Raw genomic sequence first — 17833 nt, forward strand, 5'->3', positions numbered from 1 at the left:
TCATCTAAAAGCCATTTAATAGTGTTGGGGTTTATAGAATGTCCTTAACCTTTGGCAATAATGCGGAATTATATAGGTGAATGCTTTCGAGAAATTTGTAATCTAATGCTAAATGGTTCCCCCAAAATACACAAAGCAAATAAGGCAAAAGTGTCCATTGTTGAATCTTCAGTGGCTGGTATTTCAGTGAATGGTGTACTTGTTTCCAACTTTTCTGTATATTTAAAATTTTTCTTAATAAAAGAAATTGTAGGTAAATGGTTGCTTGTGAGTGCCCAGTAGCTGTTGATCACTGGAGGGTACGTCAGAGAAAAGCCCTGCTGAGGCAGATGGCCACTGCAGAATCCACCCTAAGGTTGGTGGGAGCAGGTGGTCTAGGAGGGGCAGGGCTGGAGAACATTCTCCATGGTGAGCGTGCTCTGGCTGGTGAGGGAAGAGGGCCACTGGGACTTGCCACCAAACCATCCTTGGCATCACGTGCTCCCAACCAGGGCAGCTGCACACAGGAATGTCACCGAAGAGTGTCCTCAAGCCCACATCCATCGCTGTCTGCTAGAGCCCAGTATGAGCAGAGTCCCAAGAACCAGGGTTGGACTGAGCGAGTTCCAGGGTGGCTGCCTCTGCCCAGGGCCCGTGAGAGGGGTGTTAAGGGGCCACCAGGGCTTTGGGGAGGTTGTGAGGTGAGCAGGAGGTACTGTTGACCTCTGCGGTGGCTCTGTTGCACCCCCCCACCCATCTTCACTAAAAGATCAAAGGCCTTCTGGGGTAGGGGACATGGACAGCACTCAAGGCTCCTGGAACCTGTAGTGGGTAGGGGCTAGACTGGCCACAGAGTCCCTCCCAAGCCCTGGGAAGTGGATGGCCCACAGCTGAGCACTACAGGCCTTGCACGGAGGAGTCCTAGGCCACAGCTACCCAGAGCAGACGCTGTAGGGTCTGAGCTTTCTGGTGTCAGGCGCCCTCTTGTGAGCTTAGGAGGATTAGTTACTGAGCACCCCAATAAAGGCTCTGGCTTTATCCCAAGACACGCAGGCCCCAGGCTGGGCTGACCTGGCCTTTGAGGGCAAAAGCTGGTAGGACAATACGTTGAGCCACAGAAAGATGTGGGACAAGGAGCAGAATCTTTCATTTCTCAAAATCAGTACCAGCTGTTCTAAGGCCCAATTCAGGCCTGGTGAGGCTATCATAAGTGACCTCCTCTGCCTGAAGGTGGGACAGAGATCTAGTTTCCTTCCAAACCCTGAGCAACATCCCCCTCCCCAGCCGCTCTGTCAGGGGATGGGCCCAACAATGAATGGGTCACTGGCCCCAGGACAGGGACTCTGCAGGGGAGAGGGTGGTAGCTTTGGGAGATGCTGCTTGCTGATCTCCAGACAGCTGCACAAGCATTTCAGATTCATTTGGGGCACCCCAAAGAGAAGACCTACCCTCCTGAGGTGGGAAGGCCCTTCCCATTCTAGGGAAGGAGTGTTCCTATTATCAGGTGTGGGTAAAGGGTCCTGGGCCCCAGCACAGGGGTGGTCTCAGAGAAGGCATGTGATTTGTCATGAGGTAACCCACGCTGGCTCTCCCAGCAAGGACAGATGTGTAAAGCACAGAGGAAACAGCCTCCTTTACTGGACCAAAGGTTCCTGAGGGCAGCAAGGAGCTCAGCTTCTTTCTTGGCCTTCTGGCCATAAGCCCCTACTACAGAGGGCTGGCAGAGATGGCTTCAACCACTGTCCACCCCTTGTCGGGCTGGTGTTTCCAGAAGTCAGGCTGTCATCTAGGGGCTTGCTGGCCAAATCCTGGGCTCCTCATAGCACCTTGCCTGGGTTCATGAGGCCTCGGGGATCCAGCATGACTTTGAGCCGCCGCATGGTCTCCAAGCCCACGGGGCCTACCTCCTCCTGTAGCAGCTGCCGCTTGCCAATGCCAATGCCATGTTCCCCAGTGCATGTCCCACCGAGTGCAAGTGCCTGCCTGAGATGAGAGGAATTCTCAGCAGGCTCTTTTCCCATCCCTTCTGCCCTCCCCCACCCCACTAGGCTCCCACCTGGCCAGCTCTTCTGCAAAGGTCTTGACCCTCTGGAGCTCCTCAGCGTCATCTGGGTTCATCAGCAGGAGGCAGTGGAAATTGCCATCGCCCACATGTCCAACAATGGCTCCTGGGGGCCCAGAGGACAGAGCAGTCACTTCCAGCCTCACCTGCCCGTGGCCCCGGGCACTAGTCAGCCCCCACCCCCATCATGCTGTAGCAGCAGGTAGGCAGAACCTGTGAGTCCTGAGGCCTTCAGCTTCTCCTTGGCATGCACCAGGATCTCCGGCAGCCGGGAGATGGGCACACACACGTCGGTAGAATAGCCCTGGGTCAGAGGCCAGCCTGTGAGGCTCTGCCCTTACCCCTGTCTGCTAGAGGTTAAGGCCTCACTGTGGTCAAGGCAAAGAATGGGTCTGGGCATATCTGGAGTCAGCTCTTGGCCTCACAGAGGAAAAGCTTGCTCTTATCCAGACGACTGGCCTGGGTGTGTGCTCCAGGCCTGTCAGCCCAGGCCCTCACCACTCCCTGGGCCCCCCCACCCTCAGCTGCATGCAAAAACCCCACACCCCACACTACTGAGCCTCTGCTAGAGTTGCCTGGGGCCCAGCCTCCCTCCTGGTTGGAATGACCACTTCCTCTCCACAGCTCTTCCTCCAGGAGGCCCTCTCCCTTGTGTTTACAGCTCCTAAGAGCCCAGCACTGCTGCAGCGCCTGGGTGACAGGAAGGACTCCAGGCCAACAGTGGTCCTTTCCTTCTAGGCAGCATCTGAGAAACAGCTGAGTCTAAAGTAACGGGTTGCAGTGCTGCTCAGCCAGGTGTCCCCCCGGTCCCTGCAGGCCTCAGTCTGCTGCTGTGTACGACAGTGTAGGAGGCTGAGAAGGCTCATGGGACAAGGTACGGGTCCCAGTTCCACCCCAGTCTCAGCTCACCTTGTGGCCTGGAGCCAGGGCCAGGAGTGCGTACCAAGCGTTGTGCCGTGCTGTCCAAAGCTGGCTGCGCTCCTTTGACTCCTTGGCCCAGGAGAAGTGGGAAGCGCCATTGCACTGGGTGATCTCCTCTGCGGTCAGGGAGGAAGGTTGACCCTGAGTCCACACTGGGAGACCCCTGGCCCACAGCCCCACCCTCCTCAGCACACCTGCCCGCTGCAGCTGCTCTGCCAGGGCCTGCTCGGAGCCATGGAACTCAAGGAAGAGCGTGGGAGCCACAGAGTAGTTCAGCTTGCTGTACTTGTTGCAGGCGTCCATCATGACGTCATCCAGGAACTCTGGGAAGAGGGAAAGGGACGGCCTGGTGAGACTGGGCCTTCTGAGGACTCTGCACTGGTACCCTAGTCCCTGGCTCACCAATGCGGGCCAAGGGCACTGCAGACTGGAGCATCTGTACAGTGCTGTTCACGGCAGCCTGGACACTGGGGAAGGCACAGGTGGCGGCCACCGCGGCTTCAGGAGCAGGATGTAGGCGCAGAGTGGCAGATGTGATGAGACCCAGCGTCCCCTCGGAGCCCACAAAGAGCCCTGTAAGGTTGTAGCCAGCTGCACTCTTCCTGGGCCCAAGAAATAAGGTAGGTGATTGCCCAGGCTGCATGCTAAAATATTTCTGTCCAGAAGTCAGAAGCTGGAACCCAGGGTACCATTTCCCTAGGTAGCAAGGTTTTAGCTGGCCTCCTGCTTCTCTGATTGTTACTCTACAGCCCTGATCAGCCTTGTGCAGGGACAACAAACACCAGCACCACCTACTGGCCCATTTGTGCGGTTCCAGGCCTCACCCACCTATCCAGGCCGGTGGCTGGAGGAGGGAAGCCCATCAGCTTCAGTGTCTACTGGGGCCCTGGGCTGGGGACAGCGGGTGCTCACTTGAAATGACGACCCTGGCCCGCAGTGTGAAGCAGCAGTCCGTCAGGCAGCACCACCTCCAGGTTGATCACGTTGTCACGCATGGTTCCATAGCGCACCGCATTGGTGCCTGAGGCCCCAGTGGCCGCCATGCCACAGAGAGAAGCATCCGCACCTGGGTCTGGAGGGCAGAGAGCAGGAGAAAACAGCCCAGCCCCCAGGCCCCAGAGGGAAGGTGCCAAGTCCCAGGCCTACCTACAGGAAACCAGAGGCCACAGTCACGCAGGTAGGTGTTGAGAGCTTTACGGGTGACACCGGGCTCCACCACCACAGAGAAGTCTGCAGGATTCAGCTCCCTGATGCGGTCCATATGGGTCAGGTTAATGCACACACCGCCCTGGTGGCAGGGATGCGGAGAAGGCCAGCTGATCTAGTCTCGGGGCCAGACACAGCCCCAAGACCCCAGACCTTTTCAGGGGCCCCAGCACCACACTAGAGCCCCAGCATGGCCTGTGGGGTTGGCCACAAACCTGACAAGTGTCATGAGACCAGACCTGGGGCACCACTCTACCTGCAGAGCACAGACTCCCCCCTCCAGGCCGGTGCCCGTGCCAAATGGGATGATGGCCACGCCTTGGCTGTAGCACAGGGCTGCCAGCTGGCTGACCTGGTCCACATTCTGGGGCCACACCACAGCATCAGGAGGGTAGCACCTGGAAGCAGACCCCAGCAGGTCAGCGGGGTGTGGGGGCTGGTCCTGCTCATTTCAAGGAGCTAGGAGGTGTTGCAGGGCTTGAGGCCACAACTACGCGAGGGCAGAGGACGTCCCTTTTTTGGTGAATGCCAGAGCACCTCAGAAGAGGTGGTGGGCTCGCGGACAACCCAGACCCTCTGTCCCAGCCCGGGGTTTCTGATACCTGTACATCGACTCATCGCGCCCGTGATGCTCTCGGACTGCAGCAGCCGTGGACACATGGGGGCGCCCCACAATCGCCTCCAGAGCTTCCACAAAGGCCCCGCTGAGTCCGCGCTACGAGGAAGAAACGGTGTCACCCAAAAGAGAGCTGGGTCTCAGCCTGCTCCTTAACAGGCTGCTCCGCGGTAAGGCAGAGCCTGGGGAAGTAGAAATCAGTCTCTCCTCCCTCCCAGCCCCCTGACCTGTGGCGCCCTGGGGCAGTAGCCACTCCTGGAGAACAGCCCCCAGGTGACAGCCCGGAGTAGCAGGGCCATGGCAGGACGGTGACCCGGAGCCGCGCTAGAGGACTTCACCTGGATCCCCGCAGCTTAACTGCCCATTGGCTGCACTAAGGGGGTGGAGTCTACTTAAGGTGGTGCAGGTTTAAGGTGGCCCTTGTAAATCTTGCGGGTAGAGAAGTCCGTGAATGCCAAGGTCAACATTTCTAAAGGAGAGGGGAGGCTTGCCGGACACTCTGGGAAACAATGGCAGTAGCCACTGCCTGCCTTAACAGTCTGAGATGGCTTCCCGTGGCCCTTCAAACACAAAAGGCTTGCGGAGGGCTTTAAAGTCCTGCTGGCCATCTGACCCACTCCCTTCTAATCACCCCTTTAACCTGCAGGCTCACCTTTCCTTTTGGTTCCAGTCCACCAGCTCTGGACAGTCTCTGGGCTTGGCATAGCCCATGCTCTCAGTTGACGCCAAGTTCCTGACACTCTTCTTGGATGGCGGGGATTTCTTCTCTTTACAAGTCTCAGGCTGGGGTCACGGAGTTTCCATCAGGACCAAGAGGAGGGGAGAACCCAGACCACTCCTCCTGGGATGGAATAGCGGGCAGCGGGGCAGGCCAGGAAGACTTCCTGGAGGAGGAGAGCTGAGAACTAGCAGCACTCCTCCAGGTAGGTGAAGACTTATGCGTCTTTCATTTCCACCTCCTTTAGGGCACAGCCAGGACCGCCCTGGGGTACAGCCAGGAATGGGGTAGATGCCAAGCGTGAAGCTATTCCTATGTGAGCAATAAGAGGCCCCTTGCTGGCATTGCGAGGTGTTATGGCTTGACTCCAGATGTCCCCCAAAGCCTCATGTGGTCAGAGGTAGCTGAATCTAGAGTGTATGATACTGGGATTAAGGGTGGGTGATTATTAAGTCAGTACCCTGATAGCCTTGGTACTGCCCTAATCCGGGTAGCCAGGATACAATATAGGAACAAAAAGAGGCTTGTATTGCCCTTGCTTTTGCTGCCTTCTGTGTACCCACAGTGAACTGTTTCTCCTCTGTGATGCCCCCTGCCATGTGCCACCCTGCCTTGGAGCCAGCTGATAATGGACTGAAAACTGCACAGCAAAAAAACCTTTCCCCCTTTAACTGTGGGTGTTGGGTATTTTTGTCTCAGCAACGAGAAAAGTAACTAAGACACTGAGATAAAGCTACATGTAGCTTCGGTTTTCTTCTTTTGAGTCAGGGGTACTAACTTCTTGAAGAACTAGTTGAGTTCTTCACCCCAACCACTTTTGTTGGATGAGTTTGTTAAAAGCCAAAATTACAAGCTGGGTGTGGTGGTGCATTTCTGTAATCCCAGCACTCTGGGATTCTGAGGCCAGAGGATCACAAATTCTAGTCCCACCTGGACAGTTTAGCAAGATTCTCCTTAGACACCACAGAGAGTTCCTGTACGCTTCTGACTCCGTTGTCACTAGTGTTCACATAATATGTCGCCACATACAGTTACTGAAGCTAAAAAATTAACATTGGCGCAATACTACAAGTGTAAATTTATTGCTTTTTTGGGCTCACATCATCCCCTGCCCCGTTCTAGGATGTTGTCCACCACCTTACATTGCATTTTGTTGCTCCATTTCCTTTGTCTCTTCTAACCCATTTGTCATTTTGTCAGTCTTTCCTTTCTTTTATGACCTTGACATTTTGCGGGATACTGGCCAGTTACTTTATACTACACTCAGCAGTTTGAAGCTGTCTCGTGTTTTCTCATAAATAAATTGAGATTATGTATTTTGGGCAAAAATATCACCAAAGTGATGGTGGACTCTTCTCAAAGTATTCCTTTGGAAACACATGGTACCACACTAACTTTTCTCCTTGTGGTCAGTATACTGGGGAGAGATACTTTAAGACCATACAGATATCTTGCTTCTTCTCAAGCTTTTACTCACTGTTTCTAGCATTCTTCAGTAGCTTTCGCCTACAATCACTATTTCTGTGGCGTTCTAATAGGGATTTTCTTATTTATTTACTTATTTATCTCAGTTCTGGGGATCAAGCCCAGGGACTTGTCCAGGCTGGGCAGTGCTCCAACACTGAGCTACATCTCCAGCTAATGGTCATTTTCTGTTTCTCTTAATCTTCTATAGTGCTTAATTAGAATCATTCTCTAAGGGACCGCAGATTTTGCTCAGTGGTTCTACTGCCTGACTTGTAAGTGCAAGGACCTGAGTTTGATCCCCTAGACCAAAAAAAAAAAAAAAAAAAAAAAAAAAAAAATCCTTCATTTATTTATTATCAGTACAGACTTGTGGACATTTCTTTTATTCTGTAGGGCATAATCTAATTCTATTATTATTTATTTTGTTGCTCCAATTATGCCAACTTGGACCACTGGGGACTCCTCTCGAATAGGTTTCTCTACCCTTTACGCTGACCCTCTCTTTTTTGAGCGCTTCCTTACTTTCTGTCACCACTAGCTGTTCCATGCTCATCTTGATTTTTTCCTGCTCAAACTCTACAATCAACCATTTTTTCCAGAGAACTCTGCGAGCATGGTATCCCACATGGAGTACTGGAACAGAAAAAGGATATTGAAGATATTTGGTACAAAAAAAAAAAAAGATACTGGTTAAAAACTTAGAAGTCTGACCAACTATGGATTTTGGTTGATATTTTCATTAATTATAGTATACGTACCATAATAATTAATGTAAGATGTTGGTTAAGAGAAGTGTACAAATCGAAAATCCATTATATAACTTTCTGTAGATGTAAAACTGCTCTCTAAAAGTTAACTTTATTATAGATCTGTGGGCACCTTGATCTTTGACTTCCTAGCTGTTTATTAAACCAAAAAGTTTTAATGTGAATAAAAAATAAAAAGCAGAAAGCTAGTCATACTGGAGCACTCCGAAATCCTAGCCCTGTGGGACACTGAGATAAGAGGAGCCGCATGTTCAAGGCCTGAGCAACTCTTAGTAACTCAGTGAGACCCAGTCTTAAAAAATAAGAAATAAAAGGGACTGCAGATATAGCTCAATGCATAGGCCCTGGCTGGGTTCAATCCCTATTGCTAAAAAATGAAATTATTGAGCCAGGCGTGGTGGTGCGCGCCTGTAATCCCAGCATTGAGGAGGCTGAGGCAGGAGAATCGCTGTGAGTTTGAGACCAGCCTGGGCTACACAGTGAGTTCCAGGTTAGTCTCAACTACATAGTGAGACCCTGTCTCAAAAAACCAAAAAGGAAAAAGAAAAAAAATTATTTTGTTCCTCCATTTGTTAACACCACTGCATCCATTAGCTGTTGCTTTATTACAGACCTAAAGCGATACACATTTTCTCTTGCTCATGAGTCCACAGGTCAGCTGGGTAGTCTTTCTACTCTTAGTTTGATTATCTTATCTGAGATGGAACTTAAAGTAGTCAAATTCAAAGAGATGGCAAATAAGAGTGGCTGGGGCGGGGGAGGAAGTTAATGTTTAATGAGCATGAAGTTTCATTTTTATAAGTTAGAAAGAGTTATGGAAGGGAGAGTGGTGAGGGTCACACAATAATACCCCTGACCTCTATGCTTGAAAATGATTAAGATGGCAAATTTTATATGTGTATTTTCCGTAATGAAAAATTAGAAAAGCGTTCTCACTTCAGCAGCAAAGACTGAAACTGGAAGAATACAGAGAAAATTAACATGGACCTGAGCAGGGATGAAACACAAATTTGTTTTTTTGGAAAGCGGAAGGGTCATTCTGTTGTATTTCTTTTGTTCTTGTTTTTTGTTTTCTGTTTTTTTTAATACCAGGGATCAAACTCAGGACCTTGTGCTTGTGAGGCAGGTGCAGCGCCACTGAGCTAATCCAGGCCCCTTTTTCTTCATTTTAAAAGAACAACAAATCCCTAGTCCTACAAAAGTTCATATTGAACTTTTACATTTGAATTAAAGATTGTTAAACATGAAAAAAGACTAAAAAATGAAACAAAACCATATCCTCCCCCACCACTGATCCGACCTCCTTACCAGTGAAGGCCACCTGGCAGTATGTATATTTCACTTTTGGTTTGTTTCCTGCACCCCCCCATACATTCCACAGGGCAGAGAGCTGTGTGTCATGTTCAAGCTATGCCCTGCTGTGGTTCTGTCATCCAGCAGCTCCTGGACTCACTTGATTGCTGGAATGCAGGATGACAGAGTAGAAAACCGAGACACTTGAAGGGTAAACCTAAAACTGTCACTTAGTAACAAAAAATAAATCATTTGAACCTGGCAAGGAGCAAGGAACCCTCGCTAAAATTTGGTAAAAAGGGTCAGGGATTTGGCTCACTGACACTGTGCCTGCCTCAACAGTGCAAGTTCCTGAGTTTGAGCCCCAGCATGGGGGAAAAAAAAATGGTACAAAAAATTTTTAAACATTGACCTCCTCTGTCCATGTGAAGAAGCAAACTTGACACTTTGGCTCGGTCAGTTTGGGAATGCTGTACTGGAATATCCCAGACTGAGTTACTTAGTAATTTACTTTTGTTATTTTGAGGCAAGGTCTCTCTGTGTAGTTCAGGCTTGCTTTGAACTCACTATATAGCCCAGGCTGGCCTCCAACTCCTGCCTCGGCCTCCCAAATGGTGGGATTGACCTTTGCCACCATGTCTGGCTCAGACTAGGTACTTTATTATGAGCAGGGGCTTATGTCTTACTATTCTGGAGGCTGGAGAGCGCAGTACCAAGCTACCCACACCTGGCAAGGGCCTTCTTGCAATGTCATCCCAAGGTGGAAGGCAGAAGGGCAAGACAGCAAGAGAATGAACTGAGCCTCCTGCCCTCTCATAACATGTTAGTGCAGTCATGTGGGGGGAGCCCTCCTGACCGCAACACCTCCCAACACTGCTGCCATGGCGGTCAGGTTTCCAACGTACGAATTGGTGGGGGACACCTGGCATAGTTAAAGTGTAGCATGATTGGGAAAGTCCAGACCATGTGAAATCCTTCGGAATGCACAATGTTTTCAACAAATACATAGCGAAGAAGTTTTTTGTTCTGTTCTGTTTTGTTTTTTTAAAGAAGTGGAGAGAATGAACCAGCTGCTTGGCTCAGAGCCGAGAGGTTTGAGTCTCTACCCATTGGGATATTCGTGGCTGCTCCTTGGGAAGATTTGGAGAGATGAGCTGGGGGTGGGGGGTCACAGACCAGGGTTCTGATCAAGCAGGAAAAAAGAAAGCAAAAGTATACACTATCAAAAACTAGGTAACAAGGAAGGATGTCACCCAGTTCAGTCCAGGAAATGGGGCTTTCCTTCTATAAGACCTGTAGTTATGGGTGAAGATTGTAGAAGCATGGATGAAAGAAGACAGTCAGACTTTATTATTGAAAAACAACCAGTACAACATATATAAGGAGAAAATGGAGCGGAAATTTCAAATTTTCTTTTCCTTTCTTTTTTTTTTTTTTTTTTTTTTTTTTGAGACAGGGTCTCACTATGTAGTTGAGACTGACCTGGAACTCACTATGTAGCCCAGGCTGGTTTCCAACTCACAGCAATCCTCCTGCCTCAGCCTCCCAAGTGCAGGGATTACAGGCATGTGCCACCACCCCCAGCTCAAATTTTCTTAAGAATGTGAACCAGCAAACTCATAGTATTCTATCAGGGAATTGTGACTTATTGTTGGTCAAAACATGATCAATTTATTAAGCATAGATAATCAACAAGTGATACAGAAAACTTTTGACAAATATGGTCATGATAGTTTGGGACATCTTTGTTTAGTCACTAATTATGATGAAAACTATCCCACTGATGGATGAATTAAGAGGATTTTTATAGTTCCAGAGTCAACTTTTGGTGAGTCTGCTTTTAATTAAAGCAAACTGTCCAGAAAAATGTCAACCAATCAAAGGCTATCAAAAAGAGCACAACAGTACAGTAATGAAATACAGGATCTCAGTACTTCTTTAGAGAATTGTTACCCAGCCAGATATGAAATACAAGGAAAGCATGAAAGTGATTACCAAGAGAAGACAACACAGAAAATATCCAGGAAAATCCAGTGAATTCTGTGCCCTTGGGAAGAATTGTATCCTAACCTGTCATAAGGACTTCGGACTTAGTGAGATCTTGATTCTTCACGGGGTAGTCACTGCCAGTTACTCTTTCATTTCTAGTTCAGAGGTGCCATCTGAGGACAAAGACCATCTTAGTTACTATTCTTGCTGCTGAGACAAAACACTCAACATCCAAAGTTAAATGAGGAAAGATTTATTTTGGCTTACAGTTTGTAGAGGTTTCAGTCCATAATTGGCTGGCTCCAAGTCAGGGGGCATAGCAGAGGCACTGCAGAGCAGGCAGGAGGCAGCAGAAGACAAGCAGCAGCAGCAGCAGCAGCAAGCGACAAACAACAAATACAGCAGCCCATCTTTCTGTCTCTTATTTTATCCAGGCTACCTGCTCTTTGGGTGAATATCCACCCAAACCACAGAAACAAGTCATGATTTTTATCTAGAAAGGATGGCAGAATTTTCAAGTATAGGATTGTTAACAACAATGCCAAAGTTCACAAACAAAATGATAATTTTTACCAGTACTAAATGAAAAACAGTACAGATCAACTTCTGCAATCTCAGTGCAATTCAGCACATGCATTGGAAAAGAAAACTTATAATTGCATTCTGCACATTGTAAAATGTGAAACAGGGGTACAAACACAAAGAGAACCTTTAATAGAAAGATCAGATGCTGGTATACAGTGTGATATACTTTTAAATGTACACATGGAAGGTATGCGTCTTCTCTTTGCAGTATTGAAAGATGCACTGAAAATAGTAAGCAGATACCACTGGAAGGCAGGAAATCCCTAAGAACAATGACTACTCTATAATCTCAGCCTAGCATTCCACTTGACAAGCAGAATTTCCTATTATAATAAGGAATGAGAAAGGACCCGAGTTCAATCCCCAGTACCAAAAAAAAAGAATGAGAAAACATAGCTAAGCATAAAGTGAAAGTAGTCAGAGTGAATATTTATGCCCTTTTGTAAGACATTTTAGCATTTATGCATTTAACTTTTTATATGGACATTCTTTAATAGCTGTAGTGTATCTTTAAATTTTCAGAAAATTATACTTTAAGGTTTTGAAATTGTAACTTGTAAATATATTATCATTCTCATGTCTATTATTCATTACAATGATATACTGTTATTTATAGATTAAAAATACACTTAATTGCCTTCTTTCTAGTGGCACTTCTTTTTAAACAGTGCAATCTCATTTTATAGAAAAAATGTTCTCTTCCAGGATTTCAAGGTAGAAAATTTTAATTAATATCTAATGTGCTTTATGCCCTCATTATAAAAACTTTGTTAACTATTTCTCTTTAATATTGTGCCCCATTTAAAATTCTGGATTAGGATTTAAAAATGTGCTATCTATACACAGTGCAATACTACTTGGTGAAAATGAAGGGTAAATTGAGACATTTTCAGGAAAATGGGTACACCTGGGAAATATAATGTTATGCAAAACAAATCAGACACAAGCTTAAATACCACATGGCAGCTCTCATTTGAGTAAGTCAAAGCACAAATGCATAAAGAGAAAAACAAAGGATGGATAGAAGGAAACAGGGAGATAGATCTTTTGCAAATGGGAAGGGGACCAGGAGATCGAGGGTGAAGGAAGAAGGAGAGGGGAAGGGGAGGTAAAAAGATTTAAATTGGGGTCAGGGATTTAGCTCAGTGGTTCCACCGCCTGCCTCCCAAGCCCAAGGACCCAAGTTCAATCCCCAGTACCCACCAAAAAAGATTTAAGTTATGCTGTATATATCTGCCAAATGAATGAATGTAAACATTGTACATTGTAAACATGTACTAAAAATAATTATGAAGGTGGGGAAAGGCGATTTAGAGAGGCAGGGAAGTGGGTGGGGAGGGGAAGAGATGGAGAGAAAACCTATATATTAAAAGATATCAATAATTGAAATATGTTTGGATCCTGTGTCTTAAATTTAATTAATCTGTTTTAAAGTTTATTTTGACATCATAATTGTACACATTTATGGAGTACAGAGTGATAATTTGCTTCATGAAGGACACGATGTGGAACAACCAACTCGAGGTAATTCGCCCATCTGTCTCCTTAAATGTTTGCCGTTGCTTTGTGTTGGGAATCTTTGGCCCTTTCTCCTCTAGCACTTCAGTGTTAAGATCTTAAACTTCCCCCAGAGGACCACGCGTTGAAGGCTTGGTCCCTAACCTCTGGCACCATTAGGAGGTGTTGGGACCTTCAGAAATTAGAGCCTCGTAGAAGCAGTGATGTCACCTCCAAAGTGATCTTGAGACTTCAGCCCCTCGCTCTCTCTCTCTCTCTCTGCTTCCCAGCCACCATGCAGCAAACTGTCCTCCTGTGTGTCCTCCTGCCTGATGTCCTGGGCTGCCATCGTCGAAAGCAGCAGGGCAGGAGAACATGGACTGAAACTGTAAGCCGAAACAAACCTTTGCTCCTTTTAAGTTGATTACCTCAGGTGTTTTATCACAGTGACATAGAGCTGATGGCACAACTACTAATGTGTAGTTTTCCTAGTTCATTGAGTGAATATTGGTACTGATGATGCAAAAGCAGTTGTGGGCAAAACTGCTGGTGTCACAATTGTATTCAAGGAGTAGCATCAAACGGCACAAGGAACTGTACATTTTTCACTCTCCTGCACCTTGCAGAAACAAGTGCCACTATCAGTTAGGATGACCTTGCAAAGTGGTAATAATTATTATTGGTATGGGGATCGAACTCTAGATCTTGCACTTGTGAGGCAGGTGGAGGAACCACTGAGCTAAATCTCTGACCACGATTACAATTATTGATTGCATTACATCTCTATCTTTGAGTTTATGACTTTTTAATGTTCTGTCTGATAAAGCAGAAAGTATGCAGAAAGCCTTCCTGCTGAGCACAGAGGCACGGTGTTTGGTTCCAGGAAAAGCTCCTGTGTAGTTGTTTGGGTTGTGAGCTGAACTAACTGCTTTCCTTATGGAACACTGTACTATTGAAAAGAATGACTGACAAACAAACCATGGCTATTCTGGCTGTGCATTTGGCTGGCAGTTTCTCAAAAATGAATAAAGTAAGCTGTAAATTCCAGAGAAAGAACCAACTCTAGTTGTGCTCAAATATAACATGAGCTTTCAAAGTGGGCGTGGTGATACATGCACATAATCCTATTACTAGTGAGGCTATGGCAGGAGGATTGCCAAGTTCAAGCCCAATTTGAACTACACAGTGAGATCCTGTCTCAAAAGAAACAAAACAAAACAAAAAATAAGCAAAACAACAAAAAAGAGATGTCATATGGAATAAAACTTTGGCAACAAACTGTAACTGCCCTCTAATATTTAAAAGTTTTCTGGTAAGAACAGTGGTGATATTAATGTGGTTGTTTTGTACTATGTAACAAAATGTGTCAACATTTAGATTTGTATGACTCTATGAGCCTTTTTTTTTTTTTCAAATGACAAAGATAGGATGTTCCAAAGTCACGCTTTGAGCCAGGCAAGGTGGTACATGCCTATAATCTCAGCACTGGGCAGGCTGAAGCAGGAAGATCACTGTGAGTTTGAGGCCAGCCTGACCTATAAAGTGAGACCCTGCCACAAACAAACAAATAAACAAACATCCATAAAAGACCCATTCAAAATGCAAAACCAAGAGATTTTCGTATATAGAATAGAAAAAGTTTATTGATGTGGTCATGTTTAGTGATATGTGACTGTGCCATATGGTGATGGTACTTTTTTTTTTTTTTTGAGACAGGGTCTTACTGTGCATTCCAGGCTGGCCTCAAACCTACTGTGGAGCCCCATCTGGCCTTAAACTTACAGTGATCCTTCTGCCTCAGCCTCCCAAATGCTGGGATTATAGGCCAGTGCCACCACTTCCGGCCTGGTGATGGCACTTTACACTTGATCTTAGCCAAAAGGCCGAGAAGCGATTCTGGCGATGGTACTTTAACAAGTAAATAAAAATAAATTTATGGTCGACATTCTATGAACAAACCCAAAAGATGTATTTATTTATCTGAGACAAGGTCTCATTATGTAGTGCAGGCTGCTCTTGAACTCACTATGTAGTCTAGCCTGGCACTGAATTTGCAGTGATCCTCCTGTCTCAGCCCCGAGAGCTGGGATCACAGGTGTGCACTACCATGCCCAACTAACACCAATGCTTATGATTTAGGACATTTACTCCTGTTTAAAGTCACTACTATTTACAATTAAAATCTTTTTACATTGCATAGCAGTGCCATCCAAGCACGCACATAGTGGCAGGGTCTCTTTATGCTGGAGCTAAGGGACATATTAAAACATGCTGTGAAGGAGACCAAAGTAAATGCTAGGAGCTGCAGTGTAGGTGACTGAAGAGAGCTTTCAGAAATCTTAGTGGAAAGTCATAAGTAAAAGCAAAAAGCAGTATTTCAGTAAAAATATCCATGGTGTCTTTTCAAGAACATCCTCTACACATTTCCTTTACTGCAAAAGAGAGAAAGTAATAGAAAATAATGTGGTTTTGAATTTTGCAAGTTCTATCGAAACACGGCCCACACACAGAATGCCTATTTGGTGGTGTTATGTATAAAGTGATTAGGGGAGCGTGTGTGTGTGTGTGTGTGTGTGTGTGTGTGTGTGTGTGTATACACTGGGGTTCTCTCTTTAAAAAAAAAAACTCAGCTTTTAGTCTCTTAAAAATATGCATAGTTTTTATAAAAATAGAACCACACTCTACATGTTCTTGTGTGATCTCCACTTTTTCATTTCTCAATGAATCAGACTCCGCCCCCTTATGTTTAGGGCACAATTATTTTCAATGCCTCCCCCAATTTTACTTGCTTTTTTTACTTACCTGTATTGAATGGATTTTAGATTGTTTCTAATGTTTTGCAAATATAAACAATAAGATGAAGAACATTCTTATATATACATCTTTACAAAAGACAGAAAACATTGTGATCATTTAAAACTTATAAATACTGACATAATAAGGCCTTCTGAAAGATTTTATAGGTTACAATCTCACTTGAATTGTGTAAAAAGTAGTTTTTCCAATTTGCTCCAAACTTATTACTATTATTCTTAAAATATTGGTTAAATTTATCAGTTAAAATTATATTAGATATGCTATAATGTTGCTCTTCTACTGTTATTCGTAAAGAGAAATATTTTTGATAAATTTATTGCTCTATTTTCTGTTTATTTGTATTTTAGTCTATTTTTCTTACCATGGTATTTGTTTATTTATTTATTTTTGTTCATTTGTTTTTTTCTTTGGTGCTGGGGATTGAACTCCGGCCCTTGTACTTGTGATGCAGGCGCTGGAACCACTGAGCTAAATCCCTAGCCCAGTATTTATTTTTCAATTAACTTCTAAGAGGAGTTTATAAATTAAGACTTTTATCTTTTATACTTGAATCACATGTATTTTCCCAGTTTATTTGCTTTTTAACTTTGTTCACAGCAATTTTGGCGGGGGGCTACCGGGGATCAAACTCAGGTCCTTGCACTTGTGAAGCAGGAGGTGGAACCACTGAGCTAAATCCCCGGCCCCCATAGCAATTTTTTAGAACTTAATTTTTCTACAGTTAAATTCATCAATTATTTCTTTTCTTTTCTTTCTTTTTTTTTTGGTACCTGGGATCAAACACAGGATGCACTTGCGAGGCAGGCGCTTTGCCACTGAGTTAAATCCCTAGCCCAGTCATTTCTTTTTTGATTTCTATTCTTAGTGTCACACTTTCTCATCTAAAGAATATTTGACAATTTTATATAGCATGTCTATAACTCCTTTGATAAATTCCATTTTAAAATTTAAATCATGAATCCCACTTATAACTGACTGTTCTTTGGGCAAAATTGTAGGACTCTAACACTTTTTCTTCTAGATTATTAATTGGCTATGCAACAACCATGGAGTACAGCAGTCTTTCACCAATACTCTGAAAACAAACTAAAATAATGTATGATATACTCCTCGGTCTTTATTTTGCTTTTCTGAGGTCAGTACCAAAAAGTTTTTATTTTACCTTTGTAATACTTTTTTTTTTCTTTTATGCAGTATTCTGGGTTGAACTCAGGGCCTTTACATTAAGCTATGGTTCCTATCCTTTCAAAAAAAATTTATTTTGAGACAGTCTTGCTAAGGTGTCTAAGCTGGGCTCAAACTTGTGATCTTTCTGTCTCAGTTTCCCAGGGTGCTTCAATGAGAGGAAGGAGCCACCATGCCTGGCTCGGAATACCTTCTTATATTAAGCATAACTATTTTAACAGTTATGGTTATCTTTTTTGAATGTCCTGAGCAATGTTTCTCTTTCTGATGAAATATGAAATTATTATTCCATCAAACAAAAAAGATAATCAAAAACTATGTAAGAAAAAAACTGTGCAAGAAATAATGAAAATACCTTACTGAGACTTTGATTCTTATGAATTTAGTTACACAACCATCACATTAGTCTGGTTTACTTTTTTTTTGCAGTAAAAATATAAAATATATCTTTTTTGGTGGGGCTGGGGATCAAACTCACAGCCTTGCACATTCTAGGAAAGTACTCTACCCCTGAGCTGCACGTTGGCCCTAAATTTACCATTTTAAAGTGCATAATTGAAGTTGGGCATGGTGGCACATGCTTGTAATCCCAGCACTCTGGGAAACTGAGGCTGAAGGATTTTAAGTTTGAGCCTAGCCTGGGCAACTTAGTAACCTAGTGAGACCCTGTTTCAAAATGAAGTATTAAAAAGGGCTGGAGATGTAGCTCTAGTGTGAAGGTTCTTGGTTCA

General features: G+C 45.1%; 1 protein-coding gene across 2 annotated transcripts; it reads right to left on the bottom strand.

The window, feature by feature from the left end:
• Ldhd (lactate dehydrogenase D) lies at window positions 1-5146 on the bottom strand. Of its 2 annotated transcripts, none has more exons than XM_010644393.3 (11): window positions 5012-5144; window positions 4771-4883; window positions 4425-4566; window positions 4109-4250; window positions 3875-4034; window positions 3365-3564; window positions 3157-3285; window positions 2951-3078; window positions 2255-2345; window positions 2036-2147; window positions 1-1962 (listed from the first exon to the last, which is right to left on the bottom strand). In XM_010644393.3, exons 1-11 carry the CDS (start codon window positions 5081-5083, stop codon window positions 1797-1799), a joined length of 1455 nt encoding a protein of 484 aa, XP_010642695.1. In that variant the 5' UTR covers window positions 5084-5144; the 3' UTR covers window positions 1-1796. The 2 variants fall into 2 exon arrangements, with proteins under 2 accessions (XP_010642695.1, XP_010642696.1); XM_010644394.3 differs by having other exon boundaries at window positions 1794-1958; window positions 5012-5146.
• Window positions 5147-17833: the final 12687 nt, after the last annotated feature.

Source organism: Fukomys damarensis, unplaced genomic scaffold (genome assembly GCF_012274545.1).
Source record: "Fukomys damarensis isolate Sample0158 unplaced genomic scaffold, DMR_v1.0_HiC HiC_scaffold_32, whole genome shotgun sequence".
Lineage (NCBI taxonomy): Eukaryota > Metazoa > Chordata > Mammalia > Rodentia > Bathyergidae > Fukomys > Fukomys damarensis.

What these genes read in the sequence shown, in the direction of transcription:
- Ldhd (XM_010644393.3), bottom strand. Translation starts at nt 5,083, where the DNA reads ATGGCCCTGCTACTCCGGGCTGTCACCTGGGGGCTGTTCTCCAGGAGT. An exon ending in TGGCCTCTGGTTTCCTGTAG is followed by an intron (nt 4,035 to 4,108) that starts GTAGGCCTGGGA and finishes TCTGCCCTCCAG; the next exon opens with ACCCAGGTGCGGATGCTTCT. An exon ending in TTTGCAGAAGAGCTGGCCAG is followed by an intron (nt 1,963 to 2,035) that starts GTGGGAGCCTAG and finishes CTCTCATCTCAG; the next exon opens with GCAGGCACTTGCACTCGGTG.